Source organism: Puntigrus tetrazona, chromosome 23 (genome assembly GCF_018831695.1).
Source record: "Puntigrus tetrazona isolate hp1 chromosome 23, ASM1883169v1, whole genome shotgun sequence".
Lineage (NCBI taxonomy): Eukaryota > Metazoa > Chordata > Actinopteri > Cypriniformes > Cyprinidae > Puntigrus > Puntigrus tetrazona.
Genome location: NC_056721.1, coordinates 15,534,286 through 15,552,371, shown reverse-complemented (window position 1 = coordinate 15,552,371; position 18,086 = coordinate 15,534,286). Strand labels below are relative to the sequence as shown.

General features: G+C 37.2%; 1 protein-coding gene across 1 annotated transcript in view; it reads left to right on the top strand.

The window, feature by feature from the left end:
* The window catches only part of hspg2 (heparan sulfate proteoglycan 2), an 87,072-nt gene that overhangs the window by 45,655 nt on the left and 23,331 nt on the right, over positions 1–18,086 (top strand). The window contains 26 exon segments of the mRNA XM_043225304.1: positions 222–340; positions 494–605; positions 830–940; positions 1,851–1,975; positions 2,094–2,174; positions 5,844–5,902; positions 5,985–6,049; positions 6,138–6,278; positions 6,357–6,548; positions 6,909–6,944; positions 7,416–7,520; positions 8,834–9,085; positions 10,115–10,180; positions 10,696–10,779; positions 11,486–11,578; positions 11,661–11,750; positions 11,823–12,053; positions 12,185–12,298; positions 12,764–12,891; positions 12,997–13,083; positions 13,169–13,221; positions 13,733–13,897; positions 14,149–14,259; positions 14,530–14,630; positions 14,785–14,965; positions 17,771–17,830. Of these exon segments, the coding sequence (XP_043081239.1) occupies positions 222–340; positions 494–605; positions 830–940; positions 1,851–1,975; positions 2,094–2,174; positions 5,844–5,902; positions 5,985–6,049; positions 6,138–6,278; positions 6,357–6,548; positions 6,909–6,944; positions 7,416–7,520; positions 8,834–9,085; positions 10,115–10,180; positions 10,696–10,779; positions 11,486–11,578; positions 11,661–11,750; positions 11,823–12,053; positions 12,185–12,298; positions 12,764–12,891; positions 12,997–13,083; positions 13,169–13,221; positions 13,733–13,897; positions 14,149–14,259; positions 14,530–14,630; positions 14,785–14,965; positions 17,771–17,830 (2,962 nt within the window).

Below are 18,086 nucleotides of genomic sequence, written 5' to 3'. Positions count from 1 at the left end.
AATAATAATATTAATTTTAATAATAATAATTCCTTCATTTATATTCTTTTTAATGCATTTCATATTTCAAATAAATAAATACATCTATAATAATATCTTGCATTTAAAACAATAATAATAATAATAATACATTTTTAAATAATCATATTTTTTTAAACATCATAAGATGAAACTTTATCTTGATTTGCTATATGAGTTTTAATTGCTTGGGATCTCTCCAGTCTGCATGGAGACGGTCGGATGGACAGCCATGTACTAGAGAGCACCTGCTGATGGCTTTGGCAGATATCAGCATCTTTATGATCAGAGCCACATATGCAGACAATATGGCTGAGAGCAGGTAACTTTGCACTTTTAGTTTTGCTCTTGCTCGTTTATTATGCATTGACTTTAATGTCCTATATATATGCATTATCCTGTTAGGTTTCTATCTATCGCTTAACTGATTTTGTGAACAGGATATTAGTGTTTAATCTCAATCTCTTCTGTTCAGTATCTCCAATATACAAATGGACATTGCAGTGCCCCACTCTACAGGAAGTGAAAGAGCTCTGGAGGTGGAGGAGTGTGCCTGCCCTCAAGGATACAAAGGACCATCTTGCCAGGTATATTGCAACTTTAAATAGCAACACTCTGTGAGTCGATGCAGAAATCTTCCCTTAAGGTTCTCCCTGTCAAGTTAATAAGTCTTATTTATTTTTCTTGATCTCTAAATGGAAATTCTTCACAACTCATTTAGCTCTAAAGCTCTGTCAATGAGAATGGATGCAGAGTTTCATCTATAGACACCTATGAACCCAGCCACCTCTGACTCACCCATTGTTTGCAGGACTGTGATGTCGGCTACACCCGTACACCTGGACTTTATCTTGGCACCTGTGAGAAGTGTGACTGCCACGGGCATGCCAGCGGCTGTGACTCAGAGACCGGAGATTGCCTGGTGAGTTAACCTTTCCTTTGCAGTGATTATGCTGTTTCTGGATGGATTAGGGAGTTTGTGCGAAACGGCATATATTCAAAATCAACCAATCATTTGTTAAAGGAAGCCCTTTATAATTAACTTGGATTTGTGTTCTTCTGACCCCAGTTGGACTTGTTTCTTAGCAGGAAGGTTACAGGGTTGTTCAAAAACAGTTAAAGCAAGCATGTCTAAAAAAAACAAACAAAAAAAAGGCCTACCCCAATAATTCACTATTCAGTTATTAAATGAAAAGTCAACTAGTTGATCACTATGAAAATGAAAATAAAATCCAAAATTCAGTAGGTATACAAAAGAAACAAACCCTTATAAATTGCTCAACCCTTAGTAATTAACAAGCTAGATGACTGATTATTTATTAACATTAAAATTAAAACCCAAAAATTTACACAGAAAATACAATTTACTTGAGCTGTTTACTTGAGTGATTATTCATGTTTTTTACTACAATTTTACTACAACTAGTCAATCTGTATTGTAATAACTGACTAGGTGACCACCGTGAAAAACAAAAGAGTTTACAGTATTAAGTCATATAATTACAGTAGTTAGTCAGTAGTTTGACTGGTTGACTATTATCACCAAAATCAAAACAATCTAACACCTCAAACTGATTATGACTTTTGGAATTATTTGGAGATATTGGATACATGGTTGACTATCATGAATAAAAATAAAGACCAAAAAATTTATAAGAATTACATTTTTATATGAATAAAAATAGATACCTTAATCAACCAATCGGTTATTAGGTCACTAGTCAAGAAAGTCTGCGTTACAGAAACATGTTAGAAAAATACACTATTCTGACTAGTTGAACCATTCCTAATATAGAGTGAAATATGACACTTTGCTTTTTTTCATATTTTAGAATTGCCTACATAACACAGTCGGCAGGCGTTGTGAAAACTGCCTCCCTGGTTTCTATGGCAATCCAAAGACTGGTGATCCCCAGTCATGTAGACCCTGTCCTTGTCTAGGACACTCCAGTAGCCAGTGAGTTTGTCTTTGTCTATTAACTTTATCAAAGACGATTTTTCATATAAATAGGTTATCCTTTAGGCATAACCTATAATTCATATTCATCCAATCTAATGCTACTCTACTTCTGAAGGCCTTCATCTTGTTACTTGGACTCAGATGGACAGCCCACATGTGAATGTCCTGCTGGTTATACTGGAAGACGCTGTGAAAGGTAAGTGTCTGTAGTCCAATGAGAGGGTAAACCTCCCATTCAGTAGAGCTGGGCTGGCCAAACTGGTGATTGGCATTCCTTTTTCTACTGCCAGAAAGCATGTGTCTGTTGCTTTCCAGCATCTCTTCAACCATTTGTGATTTGAATGGCATTTGTCTGGTGGTATGGGAGAAGCAAGCCTTGAATCAGTGCCACCCATACCAAGTGTCAGTGTCTGAAGGCTTTTTTTGGAGGAGTTTATAAGTGGAAGCAGTGGTGATTAAAATATTAATGTATTGTGCATCTGAAAAAGGCACCTTTTTCAAGCATAAAGGTTTCACTTCTCTGCTGTGAGAGTAAGGTTTCCTTTACTGTCAGCAGGGCTAAGATGTCTTTTTGAAGGTGATGAAGTAATTAGTTGCATAATGTCACTCATTTTAATGCTTCAGTGCATCTGTGTAAAGCCTTTGCTGCATTTTGAGCAACTTTTTCTTATTTCAAACTCTTCTTCTAGACGCGTGGGTCTCTAGGGTTGTTTATGCTTCCCATACTGAAGCATAAACAAGATGATGACATGGATTTTGGATCCTTGTCACTTGCTCAGAGGGTAAAAAGCTTTTGGGTGTCTGGGATGTGAAAAAAAAATGTCTTTATTTAAAAACGCAATTAGTTCCAACTTGCCCTGTCTCATCATGGTTCTCAGCGTTTCCAACTGCGGAGACTTTTACCTTGAAGGATCAAAAGGTTTCCTCCCCACTACATGTGATGATGCTTTCTACCTCAGCCCTGGAAAGAAACAAGTCCTGAAAACAACTGAATACTTTGATAGTAGAGAAGGTAGTAGCTTTTCAGGACCTGAAAGAACTACGAGATCTTTGCTGTCGACAACTATACGTAGTTTAAGTCACCGTTGGACTCGTGGGCCCCTCCGTTACACACCAAGTCCGGAGGCACGACTGCAGAGCTTCCCGCTGCTCTTGAGGAAGCACACAAATCACTTCAACCAACGCCTTAGTATGCTTGAGAGTAACACATTGGACATGAAAGACAGCCTTGAGAACATAAGGAAGCAGCACAGTCACTTCAGCTCTCAACTGAAGACTCTAACCAGTGTTTTATCACGAAATGACCAGAAAGACAGAATTAGTGATTTGGCCAACAAATGCACAGACATTAAAACAAGACTAAGTAAACTAGAGCACAAACTTGAGATACTAATTGATGGCTTCACTGCCCTAGCACAAGAGTTAGACAAAGTCAAACGTGCACGTCATGTGGCTCGTCCCCCACAGGATCGTAGAGAAACCGCTGTGGTTGCTACCACCCCGAATTCAGCCTTGACTACAGCTTTGATTGCTCGCATATCTACTAGCATATTTCAGAGAACTGTTATTCCCAAAACCCTGCCAACTCCTCGTACTGTCTTCACAACTAGCTTTGCATCTGGTCGTTCCCAGATGAAAAGTTCAACCAAGAGGCAAGCAAAGTCCCCAACTAAAAGGATTCAACCAGTATCAGTAAGAAGACCCATTGAAACCAATTTCACATCTAAGGCAGACAACACATATCATAATAAATCTTCTAGGAGATCAACAGTTTCCAAAGGTATCATCAGCCATCCCCTTACTACATCCTCTGAAAGGACCTCCAGTAAAACTCAGCAGAATCAACATAAAAGAAAGGCACCAACTGAAGTTTCTGTAACTCCTCAAAAACAGTACAAAAATAGTCCAAAAGTAAATGGTAAGTCTCAAAAAGCTACAAAGAAACATGACCAACTATCCCGCTCACCTACAAAGCCACGAGTAAAGGAAGAATCTTCAACTAAATTTCAGATTCCTCCTCCATCACATACAAAAATCGCAGCTAAATCTTCCAAGCCATCAAGCAAACCCCAAAAAAGGGCACGTATTTCTTCAAAAAAGTCTATGAAAACGCAAAGAAATTATTTGGAAGTAAGACCATCTAAAAAAACCACAAATATCAGTAAACCTTCTCACAATGTCCAAACAAAGACAAGAGATTCCAAAACCAAGTCCTCTAAGCAAAATCGCTTTGTTCCTTCTCATGAATCAAGAGGTGCATCAGACTTAAGGTCCAGCCAAGCTGAGGAGTTTACCTACCCAACTGCTTCTAGTAAATCAACTGACAAGAAAAGATTACACTCCCCTAAACCCAAAGTAAAAGCAACTAGTCCAGGAAAATCAGCTCGAAGCAACACATCTAAAACCATTAATATATTAGACCTCTTCATGAGGAGCAACAAGGGGAAAAAAACATTAACAAGATCTATGCTAAAACAAGACGACAAACTTCATATTGTTCTTGGAAGACTGGCAATTCCCATCAAAATCATTCCTGATTACTAGACATTGTTTTAATTATTGTGTCATTTTAGTTTTTGTTTAGTTATCTGATCCATTCCTGATGTTCCTGCAGAATTATGAAAATATTGTTTTAATATTATTATGTTACATCTTCGTTGCACTGTTTATATTATTTTGTCTGCTTGGAAATCAGACATTTTTCTTCATTTGTATTTTGTCTTTATTTAACCACACTGCCTACTCATCCTGATAAGTTTGTGATCTAAATCAACAAAGAACCTCAGTTTGGCCAAATATAACATATATATTTTCAGTAGTATGAGTTTAAAAGGTTTGTTAAAGTATTATTGCATTGAGTTGAGTTGTATTGTTTTGTATTGTATTGTATTGTATTAGTGTATATTGTGTTAGTCTGGACTTCCTTGGAACCTCGATTTACCAGGTAAGATTTTCTGTCAAGTTCCTCAGCTTCCTTAAGCTTGGGGATAAGGTGGTTTTACGCTTTTAGACACTTTGATTGGGTCCTTCTGGTTGTCTTTGGCTTTATTTTTTTCAGTCCATCTCTCTTCAGCAAAGTAGTTTTTCAAAGAGAGTAAGACTCAACATCTGCTGGATGTTGAGATCATTCATGGCTGTAATTTATACCGTTTGAACTTGGAAGCATGGTATTATGCTATGGATACTCTGTTATATGTGGTATAATATTTCTCTTGTGGGTGCCATTAAAAGATACTAATGTCAGGGGTTTGCTCTTTTGCTTTTCTTGTGATACCGAATGAGAATCTGACAGTCTTGTACATTCACAAACATTTCATGTCACATGTTAAGCATCTACATGGGTTGTTTTCCAAAGTATTTTCTTCAGATTGGGTGGTTTTTTGTTATAGAGTAAGCCATTGCTTTGAATCGTCTTGTGTAATGTACCTCCACAAACACAAGCTTCAGTAATGCTTTGTAAACCAAACATGAAATGTTAATTTTAACATATATCATTTGCTTAAACATTTTACACACATACGTCATGTTTTTTAACATGATATCCCTTGTCACAAATTACTTTTCCCAACCTATTTTTCCCCTTCCTTTATGAACCAGTAATCTATACTTAAATCAAAGTGTTTTTATATTAGCAATATTAGCCTGTCTGAGAATGTTTAAGTATTTTTTTGAAGAAGCTCCTATGCATTAATCATATTCTCAAAGAAGTGTGACTCACAGGTCATAGCAGTCATAAATCGCTCTTAATGTTCATGGCAGGTTTGATCATGTCTCTTTTAATTCCTAATGTGGTTTTATTTTTACTGCATGACATTCTGAAACATTTTTCCCAAGGTGTTGTCTGTTTTTTTTTTTTTTTTTTCAGATGTGCCCCAGGATATACTGGCAATCCCCAACTTGGACAAAGATGCACTTCAGGCAGCGGTAATATTGGCAAAGATGATGTACTGGAAAAATCATACAAAATGTAACTTTTATAATTTTCTGTTATAAAATCTGTTTATAGATTGTTACCGCTGTGACCAAAGTGGTAGTGAAGGATGTAATGCAAATGGATTCTGTCACTGCAAGGTAACAAAATAAATATGTGTGCTTGTGCGTGTGGATATGGATCACAATTCTGAAAACTCAGTTTTGAAACACACTTGTTTGTACTCAGATGAATGTTGAGGGGTCAACATGCTCCACTTGCAAGCAAGGGACTTTTTACCTCAGTCCTGCTAACAAAGATGGCTGCCTGTCCTGCTTCTGCATGGGCATCACCCAGCAGTGCTCCAGCTCCAGACATTATAGACATGTGGTAAGGCCTGATGAGTTACACCAGTACTTTTCATCAGTCTGTGTAGGCATATGTTCATTTTATGCTTTTTTTTTGGAGGTTTCCACCGTTTTCACCCCTGGCAACTACCAAAGTTTTGCTCTTGTAAACCGTCAGCGCACCAACCGCATTGACAGTGGCTTCTCCATAGAGCTGTCCACAGATGGAACACAGCTCTCCTACACTAACTTTAACTATCTTGGACAGGAGCCTCACTATTGGCAGTTACCCAACGCCTATCAGGGAGACAAGGTAGAGTTTGGCAGCATTGTGTATTTTAGCGTTCTTTCAAGCCTTCATTTCTGTTTGCTTACATTCTATCTTGAAGTATCTTCTCCCGCTTTGAATTCTCTTCAAATGGATTTCTTTCTGCAAATGTGTGCTGGCGAGACCTTTTCTTCCAAAATGTACTTAGTCAGGGCAGCTCTTCTGCAGCTTAGAAACGTTTTCAAAGCAGTTGGATTGTACACAAAGGCTATAGTAGGTACTAGTATCAACAAATTGAGTTTGCTTAGACTTTATTTGGCTGATGTGTTTTTATATTAAGATTTTTTTGTTGTTGTTTTGGATGTGACTGATTTAAGTATTTCTGAATCTACTTGCCATTTTTAGAAGTCTTATTCTGCTCGGACTAGACGAGCACAGAAGGTAATCCTTGCAGGTTCAGCGAATGATCGTGCCTGCTTTGATTTGGCCTGATGTATTTCTATAATTAGAATAATGTTTGAGTTGATCATCTGTGCATTCATCTTTTTAGAATGTTTTGCATATTTACTCAAATTATGATTTTATTTTGCCTTGATATTGATGTGAAGTGCATGGGATTTCATCGTAGATCCATTATGACTTTTTTAATCAAACTAAGGCTTTGTTGACACCTAGTTAACACCAAGTGGTCATTTTTATTTTAGAACTCATTTAACTATTAAAAATTGAGGGTTCACTGTTCACTCTGGTGTCCGAAACATGGCATTATCAAAGTCTTAAAGAAAAATGCAGTGACTCAAATGAAAGTGGAGTTTTGCAAATTTTAACAGAAATATTACATCAAATTAACTAGTTTGTATTTTTATCGGTTTTATATAGAGATTACAGAAATTGCTTTATTCACAAAACTAGAGAGATTCATCTTGGATAAAGGACCAACTGAAAAAGGACGTCGCTATATGGCAGCTAATGAACGATATGGGTAAAGACCTCATAAGGTCCAAAAGAGCCAACAAGGTATTAGTTTGCTTTTACAGACCTGATCAGAGGCCTGTTTCACATAACTAATGGATATTTTTTTAGCAACAGAATGTGCTAAATATAATCTGGCAATCTGAACTCCCTCTAATCCTTTAATGCCTTTAATAAACCGACTGCTGGAGAGTTTGAACTGAAAATTAAATACTGGAAAACAGACTAATAGGCAGAATCAGCGATGGTCACATAATATCGTCATGCATTAACTGCACCTGTAGATGTTTGAATTGAAAGTGATGTGATATTTAAGAGAAAAACGGCATGAAGCAACGTGAGGTTTGAAAATGTTTTGCTGTTTGTGAGTGACACCGCTAAAGCGGAATGAATGCTTGAGGTGAGAGCATACGTGGTATCCTGATTCTTACACTGACTTCCTGAACACTTCCCGGCATGCATTTAATCACCTGATTGACTGCATGTCCTGTTCTTTCCTGTCAACCTATTTGACTCATTTTGGCTCATCTGTCTCTTCATTCTCTCTCTTTGGCTTTGTTTACACTTCACAAAATGTGCCTTTTTTTTCTGGTCTGATCTATAGGTATGATACACTCTTTAAGTGATCGTTTCTGTTTGATCTATTTATTTGTTTAGACTCAATGTGTCTGACCATGCGCCTGCACTACTGTTCAAAATGTATTTATTTATTAATTTATTTTTTAAATAAAATAAATGCTTTTATTTGGAAAAATGGCAAAAGATCCAATAAATTGATCATAGATGACAGATGATAGCCATTTATAGTCTTTCAAAATAGTTCAACCACAAAGCAGCGGAACTGTTTTCGGAATTGATGATAATAAAAGGAAATTATCAAGCATCAAATTAATATTGAAATGATTATTGAAGGATTACGTGATGCTAAAAACTGTAAAATTCTGGTTTCTCAACACGATAATGAAATGCATTTGAAAAAGGTTATTTGAAACTATTATTCTAACAAACAAACAAATGGTAAGCATAGACATTATTTACAAAACATATTCCCAAAAAAAATATTTCTGACCTCAAATTTTGAACAGTGGTGTTCATTGATTACTTTAATATTGACTGTATTGTATCATTAGCCCAAGAGCTTTCCTCAAACAACAAACCCGATGCATTTTACTCATGTACCGTGTCCACAATATAATATAAATATAATTTAAATGCTATCTGACTAACTTTTAAATTGGGCTTCTTTGTTTCTTGCTCTTCAAAATTAATGTATTTGTGTTAAAAAAACACACTAATATCTGAACAAAGCCTTTGAGTCACTATATTTCCTGTTCCATCCGTTGTCTTATTCTCACTAGCACCCTGCTGATGAAGTACGCAAACTTGATGATGAAATCTGGGCAATCATCACTAATTTCTCCAATGGGCAGTCTCCCTTCCCTTTCTCTTCATCCTCTCAAACTTCACATTCTTCATTTGAGGCCCAGAATTCTCTGTCTAGGTCAAGTGTGCGTGCCCCTTCTTCCCATTCTGGTTTAACTTCCTCTTTAAGGGTCTCTGAGTCCCATTCAAATGACCCAGGCCATTCCTCTCTCCCTGACTCAACTCAGGTACTTTGTGCTCTCACTGGTGGCTCTCACCTGGGCTAGTCATCAACTAGTAGTCCACATGTCAAAGCTATGTGACTTACTGTGGAACGCTAAAGAAGATATTTTCAGAATATTGCAGTAAAATATAATGAAACCAATTGGGTTCAAAATATTATTGGAATCCATTGACTTTTATTCTAAGGACTAGTGTTTGGTGATATGCTCCCTAATAATACCGTCCTGTCGTCAGCCTGTGAGATCATCGATGCGCTATTTTATCATGCTAATTTAAATATTATCTTACTTGGATTCATAGCCAGAGAGTGAACCAACTCCAGGCTAAAATCAGCCTAATGTTAGTGTAATCTATTAACTACACTATTTTTAGTGAAGTAGCATATGGATATTATCAAATATTTTTAATATGACTACATTTGTATTTAACGTAACAGCATCAGATAAGGAGCAAAGAACATGATCAAATTTGTGCACTTAAAAAAACAACAACCATTCCTGTTAATCGGTGAAGAATTATTATATTGCACATCTGCAGTTAGTTATAATTTGCGATAGAACCGAAATCAGTCTGCGGATGCACACTCAACAACAAAGGTCCAGTGTTTTAGCCGTGACTCATCTGGAAGCCTCCTGATTGGCCAATACATTTATAAAATCATTGGAAGCATTTGTGATTGGTTATAAGGCGCAACACTGTAAAATGTAGAAATTACAGAACAAATAAGCCTATTGATATTAGGCTGATAATAATAATACTTATTCTGTTGTCACAGGCATCATCCACAGATACCTCTGACTATTGTTAATACACAATACTATATATATTTCCTCAATAGATCTTCTTTTGTGCTCCAGACATGAAAGTCATATAGGTTTGGGGTGAAAGGAGGGAAAAAAATTACTCGTTTATGTAGTAGCTAGTTGCCTAGTTTACAGTAGTAAACATTTTATTGTGATAGCAAATGATATGTTGTTTGATTTTTATTTTTATTTTATTATTTTGTTTTTTCCTTTGGATGTTGGTCTTATCAGCAGGCACAACAGGGAAAAAACACTGTTGCTCTCCCTAGAGGTCCACGGCCTGGCCCTTCTAACAAGGTAGTTAACAGTGAAACCACTTGGTAATCATTAGAAAAACCAAAAATGAAAGTTAAGAAGGTCACACTCTAGGTTAAGTTAAAAAAAGAAAATATTAAAGAAATAGTTCACCCAAAAATGGAAATTCTGTCTTTTTTTTTAGTCACCCAGTATGAATTTCTTGAACACAAAAGAAAGTTTGTAACCAGAAATTCATAAAGATTTGGAACTACTTGAGGTTGAGTAAATCATGACAGAATTCAAATTTTTGGGTGAATACTTTAAGCAGCACATCTGTTTTTAACACTGAAATAATCAGAAATGTTTCGCTGTTGGTATAGCTTGAATAGATTTTCAATATTCTCAGTTCCCAGCTCTACTTTAAAGTAATAATTATGAAGTTGTTGATGTTGCTGTTAGTTAGTGACTGACAGGAATAGATTTCTTTTTTTCCCTTTCTGCTCTGCTTATCTGCTACTTTTCTCTGTCTCTCCTTCATTTACGCTTTTGCATATTTCGTTCCGCCTGTGCTCCAGTATGTTTTGGTCTACAATGGTTTCAGCTTGCACCCAGATGACGTGCTCTTCTGGCAGCTCCCGGAGCAGTTCAAAGGGGATAAGGTAAACACATGGATGGGTTCAGGCCCGCCCACTTCTGATCCCCCCCAGGTTGTCTGATCCTCCTTAGGCCTTACTGAATCACTACCTGAGCCAAAGTTGGGATAGATGGGCAAGCCAAGACATTCACTTAATAATCTAGACCAATAAACCTGTGTAATCACGTCATGTCTAGAGCACTTATTACAGTGGCGCTGACAGTACTGCTGTAGAATGTTCATATCTGAGATGTTGATTTGTTTAATGATGTTTTGTTAACTTTACAGTGTATATGAAGAGTTAATTTGCAAAAACAGACATATATATATATGCACATGCACAGGAAACCACTGTGTGAAACAGCAGCATTTCAGAATATATTTAGTTTTTAATGTTATCATGCATGTTATGCAGAATTTTAGACAAAATATGATTTCACTTACCCTGTCACTTGATGCATTTGTGCATGGTTAGGGCGTATTTTTGTCTTGTTTTTGTTTAGTTTGTATTTTGTATACATTTTTATTTTATTTTTGTTCAACCACATAAAAGCCCTAAAGGAAAAAAAGTGAAAAATAAAACGAATATGAAAAAATCGTTGAAAAATAAGTAGCTTTTTTTTTTTGTTTGTAATTATGATTCATATAAAAATGCAGAACATTTCTCTCGCTGTAATTCATGTCAATGTTAAAAAATGAGCAATAATTATGTGTTTTTGATTCTTATGTAGGTTGGCGCATATGGTGGAAAGCTGAAATATACCATCTCCTATGTTCCAGGACCCCGAGGTTCTCCAATAGAAGATGTTGATGTTCAGATTATTGTGAGTTTGATAGCAGATGTTGTGCATATGTTACAAAAATAGTTTTTTCTTTGACCGCTGTTGTTCATCACTATTTCTACAGGGCAATGACATTACACTGGTGGCACGTCAGCCGTGGAGAAGAGGGCATGGATCCCGAGAGTCACAGGACTTTGAGATAGTTTTCAGAGAAGTGAGAACCCATTCTTCTATATCGAAGCAAGACATGTGGTTTAGCGTGACATGGATGATTTCTTGCTTGTAGGAACACTGGCAGCGTCCCGATGGCATGCCGGCAACCCGGGAACACCTGATGATGGTGCTCGCGGACCTCGATGACATCTTGATCCGTGCCTCGTATCACACAGAGATGCGCTCGTCCAGTATTTCGGGGGTCCGCATGGATATCGCCGTGCCCGAGTACACTGGCCTGGCCCAGGCTTTGGAGGTGGAGCAATGCCAGTGTCCTCCTGGTTACCGTGGTCTGTCCTGCCAGGTAGGAACAATGCAGCTTTGCTCTGTGACCAACTGGATGAATCGTAGTCGAGGCTCGCTTCCATGCATGAGTAATGATGATGACAGTTTTACTCAATTCAGACATTTGTTCGTTGTTTCTGTGTTTTGTAGGACTGCGCTCCTGGATACACTCGCACAGGAGGAGGATTGTACCTTGGCCACTGTGAGCCATGTGACTGTAATGGCCACTCGGACTCCTGTCACCCAGAGTCCGGCATCTGCACGGTATGAAGCTTTACTAGCAGTTCTTTAACAGAGGTGTGACACTGAATGCTTTAGGGCATTAACACAATGCCATTCGTACAAGTGTTTGCTCTCTCTTTTAGTCAGTATGAAAAGTACAGTATACCAAATATGTGTCTGTATATAGATATACATATATATCCCAGTATTTATGGGTTTTTTAAAAAATAAAATAATACATTTATTTACTCTTACAACAGTACATTACACTGCGTATAAAAAGTCTTCTAAACATTTAAAGTAATTGCATCATAAAATATGAGTTGCATCATAAGTAAACAAAACTGTTGCTTTTACTCGCGAGAAAAAATAGAAACAATTAAAACTAAATAAATAAATAATATAGTTGCATTTCATTTAAAATTATAAAAATATAAATAAAATATATATTTCACTCAAGCTTCTAAAAGTAATGCATACCACGTGTGATATCTTTTTGATCCTCAGAACTGCCAGCACAACACCAAGGGTGAGCTGTGTGAACAGTGTGCTGATGGCTTCTTTGGAGATCCAACCGCTGGAACCCCTGAGGACTGCCAAGCATGTGCCTGCCCCGGCACCGACCCAGACAACCAGTTAGTCTTAACCTACCCCTGTCAACCTTACCTGACCCTGCCAACTCCAGCTTTCAGTGTCTGCCTCACTTACGTCTAGGTTTTTAATAGTGATATTATGTGCAGGTTCTCTCGTACCTGTGAAAGTCTGGGTAACGGAGGCTACCAGTGCACCGCTTGTCAGCCCGGCTACACCGGACAGTATTGTGAACAGTATGCTCTTTCTGTGCTGTTCAATTCAATTAGGCGCTATTATTATCACTACATTGTCTAATGCGATTCTCTTCTTTCTCCACAGCTGTGCGTCTGGATATGTTGGAAATCCACAAGCGAGAATCCCCTGCCGTAGTGGTATCTGTTTACTTACTATTACTTTTAATTACCTATGAAATCAGAATCAGAGGTTTGTGATCATGCCTAGTCATTTTGCTTAGAGGTCACACATACCCACAATACCACATTGGAAACCTTTAGCAAGTTATGAGTGATTGGGAGTAAAAAAAAAAAAAAAGGGATGCCCCAACATTGATACCACTATTCTTTGTATTATATTACCTTACAAAAACAAAGTTTATGCTAATGCGAGGGTGTTTCTGATGCTGCATCTGGGACCGTAAATTTGACATTGTTCCTCTTATTTTTCTTTTGCTATTTAAGAAACTGGGAATGCAAAGAATATGTTTTTGATACTCTCCCATTCACTGCACTTCAAATTAACCCAACTATGATGACTTCTGCTGCTGAGGTCCATTGCTTTATTAGGGTCCTTATGCAAATGGTTGAGGCACATTTATAAGCCCATGCATTTGTGAAACAGCATTTCTGTTGGACAGGTTCTAACAGTGCGTTTGTCTGTCATCAGTTGCTGCGTCTCTGGTGGTGAAGGTGTTTCCAGAAAGGGTTCAGGTGGCACAGGGACTTCCAGTAACTCTCAGGTGCCAGGTGTCTGGATATCCACCTCACTATTTCCTCTGGTCCCGTGAGGATGGACGCCCAATCTCCAGCACGGCAGAGAGACGCAGACAAGGTACTGCCCACATTCCTACTTGCATGTTCAGATGACTAGTACGGGATTTCTCAAGATGTCATAAATCATTCTAATATGATTTGCTACATTTATTATCAAAACTGAAAACATTTTGATAGCCTTTTGCCGGTATCTTTAATGAATTACAAATGTAAAAAAATTTTATTTGACATTTTTGTAGCATACATAAGAGCACAACTGATAGTATGAAAGTTCATAAGCACGGGAAACCGTTTCATTCCACGTCACAGGAGAGGAGCTGCATTTTCCCAACGTTCAGCCCAGTGATGCTGGCGTCTACATCTGCACCTGCCGAGACCAGCGCAGCTCCAATAGAAGCAAAGCAGAAGTCGTTGTTACAAGTAAAGCATTTTGTCTGTTACTTCATTCAGACACTAATTTTAAAATGGTATAATTGGACAACGTGAGGTTGATCGTGTATATAGGTTGGATCAAAACAATTATCCTGAAATATTTATTATTTTTACTCGTAATTTTGTATTTTATTTTTATAACATTGTACATTATTTACATTTACTATATTTATTAATCTTGCCCTTTTTAACATATACTGGTCTAGGTACAATAAAATTTTTCTTTCTCGATTGGCATAACGCTTTTCCCCTTCCCAGCCTTACCATCCAAACCTATTGAAGTCTTTATTGAGGAGCCCAATTTTCAGCATATGGCGGTGGGGTCTACAGTGAACTTCATCTGCACAGCCAAAAGCAAGGTATGAATGTCATCTGCGCACACATCCATCACAGACATAATCTTAGCCTCCCTGACTTCCAAACAGATGGGACGGAGAGAGCGAGAGCAGGGTTTGGCTGTGAGTATGAATGACTGTAAGCGAAAATATTTGAGGACATGTGCTTCTCTCGTAGCTGCCAGCGTACACCCTGGTTTGGACCCGCAAAGACAGCGGCAAGATGCCTAACAGGGCCATGGATTTCAATGGAATCCTGACCATTCATAACGTGCAGCCTGAGGACGCGGGCAACTATGTTTGCACGGGCTCCAATATGCTTGGCATGGACGAGGGCACAGCCAGACTCTCTGTCCCAGGTTTGTGATTGGCACCACATCCTCTAAACCTCCCTGCCTTTTAGTTTTCTGTCTTTCTCAAGTCGCATGTCTCTTTGCTTTTCTTCGTTGCCCCATTTTTTTGCTGTGTGCTCAAAATTCTGCTTTGTCTTATGGACGACGGCATGGCTAACTCTTCTCTTGTGTTTAAATTATCGCATTAATCAAAAGAAAAGGGCTTTCTGATTATTTTTTTTTCCCTCTTACACAAACTTAAAAGGCTTCTCGTGTTGCCAGTGTAAAATCTTTACGCCAGACAAATTGATACAGCTTGTGAATGAAAAGCAAAACATTATACTCAATGACTAAATATCAGAAAATGCTTTTTTCAATCAAATCAGAATTTTTTTTTTCTTAATACAAATTCATGCTTTTTTTTTATTATACTACGCTCCTAAGCAAAAAGCTGATTTTGGGTAATTAATATTGCAAACTTAATTTGTTTTTCAATGCCTTTAATTGAGGAATTCTGATAAATGCCCATGATGCTAATTTTGTTATGTGAGTCGCATATCAAAGCAGGCATACAAAACAGACTCCCACGATGACTGACGGCAATTTAATCATAATAAACATTTAATATAAATGTTTCCTTAATAGCAGTTGGGTTTTTGGTTCAGATTATGCAATTGAAAAATTAGAATTTTTATGTAAATTGCTGCATTACATTCAGTGATGGCATTTTTGATTTACGCAGAAATTGTGATTTGCACACTAACATTTAGAATTGTTTTTTTTTAAATATCATACAAATTGTAACATTAAATTGAATGTATGCAATTTACATGAAATGTATTCGTGGGTAATTTGCAGAGACATTTGTTTTGCTTGTGTTTAATGAATAAGGGCTAGTCAAACTAACCTTCAGTCTACTATGCATAGTGTTCTTAGTAGTGTTCAGTGAAATCAGCCGCTGGTGTAATTGGGTGTTTTCATGGTGGTGGTTCTGTGTCAGTCTTCTTACTAGTGGGGGACTTGTGTCTTAATTCCGGGCATGTTTACTGTCATTTCCCTTTGGAGGTGGTCTTCTGGGGATAGGTGGTTTATAAGGTAGGGAGGTGTCATAAACACTCGGACTTGTCAGCCAAAAGGACTGCAGGCACAATCCCGTTCCCCACTCCAAGATGTGATTCCACCTCTATTTTGTCATGGAAATGTTCTTCAATTTTGTATTTGAAAATGGTGCTATTAATAGTGCAGTAGTTTGAATGTTGACTTTTTCCATGAGTGTCCTATTTTCCATTTCAGATTAGTTCTGTTCTTGTCTTTTTTTTTTTAGTTATCTAAATGGATTAAAAACTGCCGGTTGTTTAGGCAGTAAAATTTGCTTATGATATATATAATGTTTCAGCCTATCAAATGCAACTTTTTCTTTACAGGTTTTGCAAACTCAATTATGCTTAGTAGTAAACCGAGACATTTCATAGATAATGCATCCAACAGAGATGTGCACTGTGGTTATTGCTTGGAACTTAATTCCATATTTATTTTGACTGTGTTGACAAACTACTGTATTAAATAACAAACACAGCGAGTGCTATGCCTATGTTGACTTTAAGGTTTGTGTATGTTATAACAGCTTTCAAACATATTTCATGCATTTGTGTTTTTGCATTGTTTTCGTTCTTACACTTTATGTATATTTTACACAAAAATGGTGCTTTAAAACTTTTCTTTTTTTGATTTTCTTTTTAATCAGGCATGTTAGGTATATTCAATTATTTTAGTAATTACAAACAATATTTAATTTTGTACATTTTGAAATGGTGCTGTATCTTGACAAAAGGTGATTTTTTTTTACATCATGATTCCATTGTATTTGATTTGTCTAAACTGTGAAATGTATGTACAAATTGTTTAAATGGTGAACATTAAAATAATAACAGGTAAAACCCCTATGCTCTGTGGAATAAAACTGAAATCCTAAGATAGCCTTTTCACAATCACAAGCTGTATTCAAAGAAAATATACAATATGTATGTCTATACAGATGTAAAGCTTTTACATGTGTTGTGTTTTGATACTAACATGCATGCTTTGATTTCATCTGAGTGCTGTTTCCTTCACTCCTCTTTTAACTTCACAGACAGTGTGCTTGCCTTACTCGTTTTAAAATGTGTTCTACTAAACGTACATTGATTTTTCAGTAGGAAATCTCAATGGGGCAAACTGTTGCTTTACAGTAACTATTCTTCATGAACTTTTCCACGAATGACTACAATTTAACATGACAAGTGATGGGAATCAATGATACTGGAGCATAATGGTGTAATTGGAAAGAACTTCATTTGCCTTACTAAAAAGAGACGAGAATGAGAAGCTTCCTTGTACAAATAAGCTTTATGTGCTATATATCTGTCAATTGTCCAGATATAAAAGTTAAAAAGAAATCCTGTATGTATCATATCATATATTTAAGACTTTTTGAGACACGTACTGATGTAATTGGGATATGAATTATATCGACCTCAGGCATTTTTAGGCTTTTGTAAGACTACCTGTTAAAACATGATTTACTTTCATGGAAGTATCAAATGTAAGCTTGCCTAAACTTATCTAGAGAGAACTAGTCCCTTCTTATTAAATTATAATTTCACAACAGCTTTGTAACAAAAGAAACAAAAGGTTGTTGCACACTCGATGTGGAGATCAAAATTTCTGAAGTCTCTAAGTTGAGTGGCATATGCTGGCAAATCACATTTGAAATGCTTGGAGGCACCAGTGCGCCACTCTCACACAACCTTCTGGAGACTCACTTGACAGTATCTGCCTGTCCATCATTCACAGAGGCTTCTCAGTCACAGATGTTTTACACAGCCTATGAGATGTTTGAAGGACATAGAAAGCGTAAGTCTACATGGTTCTCTCCCTCCAGGCCTGGAAGGACCTGTTCCTTTCACGCATGCAACCTTCACGCCCTGCATGCTTTTTCCATCTCAAGTAGTGCCAACGTACAACCAAACCACGAGCGTGGTGCAAATGTTACAAAAATAGCTTAATGACCACCAGACTTTTACACCTATTTATTCTTTTAATGTTACTCGTGTTAATGACCACATTTTCACTCAAATACTGAACATGTGTTTTTGAGTTGTACAGGGAA